Source organism: Trypanosoma equiperdum (assembly GCF_001457755.1).
Source record: "Trypanosoma equiperdum strain OVI genome assembly, contig: ctg_608, whole genome shotgun sequence".
NCBI lineage: Eukaryota > Euglenozoa > Kinetoplastea > Trypanosomatida > Trypanosomatidae > Trypanosoma > Trypanosoma equiperdum.
Genome location: NW_027124541.1, coordinates 549 through 3,950, shown reverse-complemented (window position 1 = coordinate 3,950; position 3,402 = coordinate 549). Strand labels below are relative to the sequence as shown.

At 40.3% G+C, this 3,402-nt stretch overlaps 1 protein-coding gene across 1 annotated transcript; it reads right to left on the bottom strand.

Moving 5' to 3' along the window:
* Positions 1–103: 103 nt before the first annotated feature.
* TEOVI_000277900 (heterogeneous nuclear ribonucleoprotein H/F, putative) lies at positions 104–1,567 on the bottom strand (the record flags this gene model as incomplete). The annotated part of the gene is made up of 1 exon (XM_067225800.1): positions 104–1,567. The coding sequence occupies one exon, from the start codon at positions 1,565–1,567 to the stop codon at positions 104–106; it is 1,464 nt and encodes a 487-aa protein (XP_067081901.1).
* Positions 1,568–3,402: the final 1,835 nt, after the last annotated feature.

Below are 3,402 nucleotides of genomic sequence, written 5' to 3'. Positions count from 1 at the left end.
ATATATATATATATATATCATATATTATTTCACTTATTACCTCTGCCGTTCCTTAAATACACAAACACAGTATATATATATATATATATATATGACAGCCATCTTAACAGAACATCTGTGGTACCATTGGATAAGACATCATTCCCATTTGCGCTGTCCCTAACCGCTGCATCGCCGCTGGACTGCTCTCAAATACCTCAATATAACGCGTGCCCATCATTGCACCATTTCTATCAAGTGCCAAAAGCACATCATTTCTGTCCTCAACCTCCACGAAGGCTTCTCCCGTCAGACGATTACGCTCATCATAAACCATATGAACCCCTTGCGGCGGGATTTTTACACCAGCGAAGAACTCCGCAATGGCCTCCTCTGAGGCGCTGTATGGCACGCCACGAATTCGCACAACGAAGGGACTCGGCTGCCGCGCCACCACCAGCGATGACTGCCCAGGGAAAACTGGAAGAAATGGTGGCGGTGGAGCTCCGCCAGCACCAGGGGGATATGGCGCGGAAGGTCCTTCGGCAACAATTCCTCCACCGCCAACAATCCCCCGCTCATCGCTGAACCGGCGATACGGTTGATTGTTCATGGAGTAACGGACATCTCGTCCATCACCACCACCACGCGGATTCATGAAAGAGTTATTATGAGGACTGTAGTGATGAAACTGTTGGGCTTGACGATGATGTTGGTGGTTATGGTAGTAGTTTTGCATTTGCGCACTGTGGTGTTGGGCGTGGTGATGGTTGTTATGGTATTGATGGTGAAATGGCCTCTGGCCCCCAAACCCCAACGGTTGCATGTAACCCTCATAAGTAGTTGGAACAAAAGGGTCAATAATCCGCTGGACCATCATCGACTCATGGCCCTGGTGGTGCGAAACATCGCCATCCGTGACACTTATTTCATACCCACGACCGCTTCGTCGACCCCGCCGCGAGCGCTGACTGGAGGCTCGCATGATGGCATCGCGATCATATACAGTAGAGGGCAGAACTTCAATGTAACGATTGCCCATTGCTTTGCTATGAAGAAGTTTGACACGCTTCACATCTTCCTCTGATGCGAGCTCAATGAAGGCATCTCCGGTGTTCCTCCCGTCCATGTCACGGCAGATGTCAATGCTCAATACACCTTCCATAGATTCAATGAAGGTTCGTACATCATCTTCCGTAGCCGCAAAGGGGAGCCCGCGAAGCCGCAGAACGCAAGCCTTATTGCTTTGCTCTTGTTGCTCCATAATACGCTGTCGCTCCTCCTCTGATGATGTGGAGATCTCAACGTAGCGGGTTTCATCTATGTTTTGGCGATGCAGGCGGTTAATTGCCAACGCCGCGTCCTCCGCGTTACGAAGTCGAACAAACCCTGTCCCGCGATGAAGGCCCTCAACAAAAAATACAATGGGCTCTTCATCTGCCAAACTAAATGATCCAAAAAACTCCCGAATCTTTTCCTCTTTGATGGAGTACGGTAGCCCGTAAAGCCTTAACACCGCGGCTCCCTCTGGCCGGGGACTTTGGCTTCTTTGCTGTTGTTGTTGTTGCTGCTCAGGAGACTGTTCCATGACGAGTGTTGTGTCTGTTGTAGCTTCGTTTTCAACCAGTAGGGGAAAACCTTTACTTCCCTTCCCTTCCCTCTTCTTCTCTTCTCTCTTTTTTTTTCCTTCTTACTGCCTTTTTCTCACTTCCAAACAAATTCTGGAATTATTTGTTTGTTTAGTAAGTTAAATCCTAACAGATGTTGTTTTAACAACAACAACAACAACAACTTTGCTTTCCTTGTTTCTTTTCGCTCTTCCCTCTCTAAATATGTCTTTGATAATATTAATATTGTTTCTCTTCTTCTTTTTTCCCTTTCGTGCGCGTAAAAAAAAAAAATTATGTTTAGCCTTTCTTTGGTTTGCTTTTACTTTATTTTTTTTTTAAATTTTGATTCCTCTTTTTTCTTTCCGTGTCTGTTGGGTTCCGCCCTCCGAGCGGATAAACGAAAATAATAATAGTAATAATAATAATAATAACAATAATAATAATAATATATATATATATAAATCCAAATAAAACAAATACCGCCGAAAGTTCACGCAAGGACACACAAACACAAACACACGAAAAAATTTTTCTTTCTGTCACACAATATATATGATATCAAATAGAGAAATGAAATGAATGAAAAGAAAAAGAATTACACTTCGAAGATTCTGTTTGTTTCACTTATTAGTTTATTAGTTTCTCGACTTTAATAATACAACGTAAGAGATTCAAAACAAAAAAAAACTTATAGTCCTAAAATCACAACACAAACTGAAAGGAAACCTCTCCGCCTAATGATACAATACAAAGCAAAAAAAAAAAAACAACAATAACAACAACAGGAGTATGGTAGCTCAAAAATTAATAACGAAATTATTAATAATAACAATAATAATCGAAGGGAGGAAAAAAGATAAGTATCGGAAAATCAGCTTAGTGCAGCGGACAAACACAAAAACAAACAAACAAACAAAGCCGGTTGTACGCGTTTATTTATTTATTTAACTCACCCGACGTTGTTTCCTTTTTTTTTCTTCTTTTTTCTCTTTGATTCCCTTAGCCGTCAAATTACGTTGCCGTTTCGATATGGTAAGGAACCGCTGCCGCAGTGCGTAATGCTGCTCGCAACTTATTTATCCCAAAAAAAATTTTTTTTTTAAAAAAAAGAGAAAATCAAAAACCTTCTTTTCCTTTTATTTTTATTTTATTTTATTCTTATCTTGTTTTATTTGTTTGTTTACCTTCTCTTCTTTCACTCGCTGCTTTGTACGTAAGATTCGGTTTCACGCGTAAGCAACCACTAGTTATTTGTTGTTGTTGTTGTTATATTTTTATTTTTTTTTTATAAAAAAAAAAACAACCGATTTCTTTTTCTTTCCCCTTTTCTCTCTTTTGATGCTCAAACACACACACACACACACACACAGGAATGACGGATTTAGCTGAGTAGGCGGGTTTTTTTTTTCCAGTTACTCTCGCTTTTTTTTTTCTTGTTTGGTTGTTTTTCTTCCTTCTTTTTCGCTTCACCTCTTTTCCTTCCCCCGCACGCTTCCGTTCTTGTCGTTGTTTTGGCGTCTAATCACACAAACGAACAAATAAAACAACAAGTCAAAAACACACTAAAGAAAACGAAAACGAAAAAAAAAAAGAAGCGTTACTAAATTAAACTAACTATATATATATATATATGTCTCCCTTTTCCAAATCCCTTTTATTTTTTTTCTTCTTTTACTTTCTACGAAACTCTACACACGTTTCCCTTTCTTTCTTTCTTTCTTCCACCCACTCCCTTGTGCTCAAACTTCCTCTTCCTTCCTTCTTTCCTTTAACTCACTGAATGTCTGCCTTCCTTTCTGACCTTTTCTCTTCC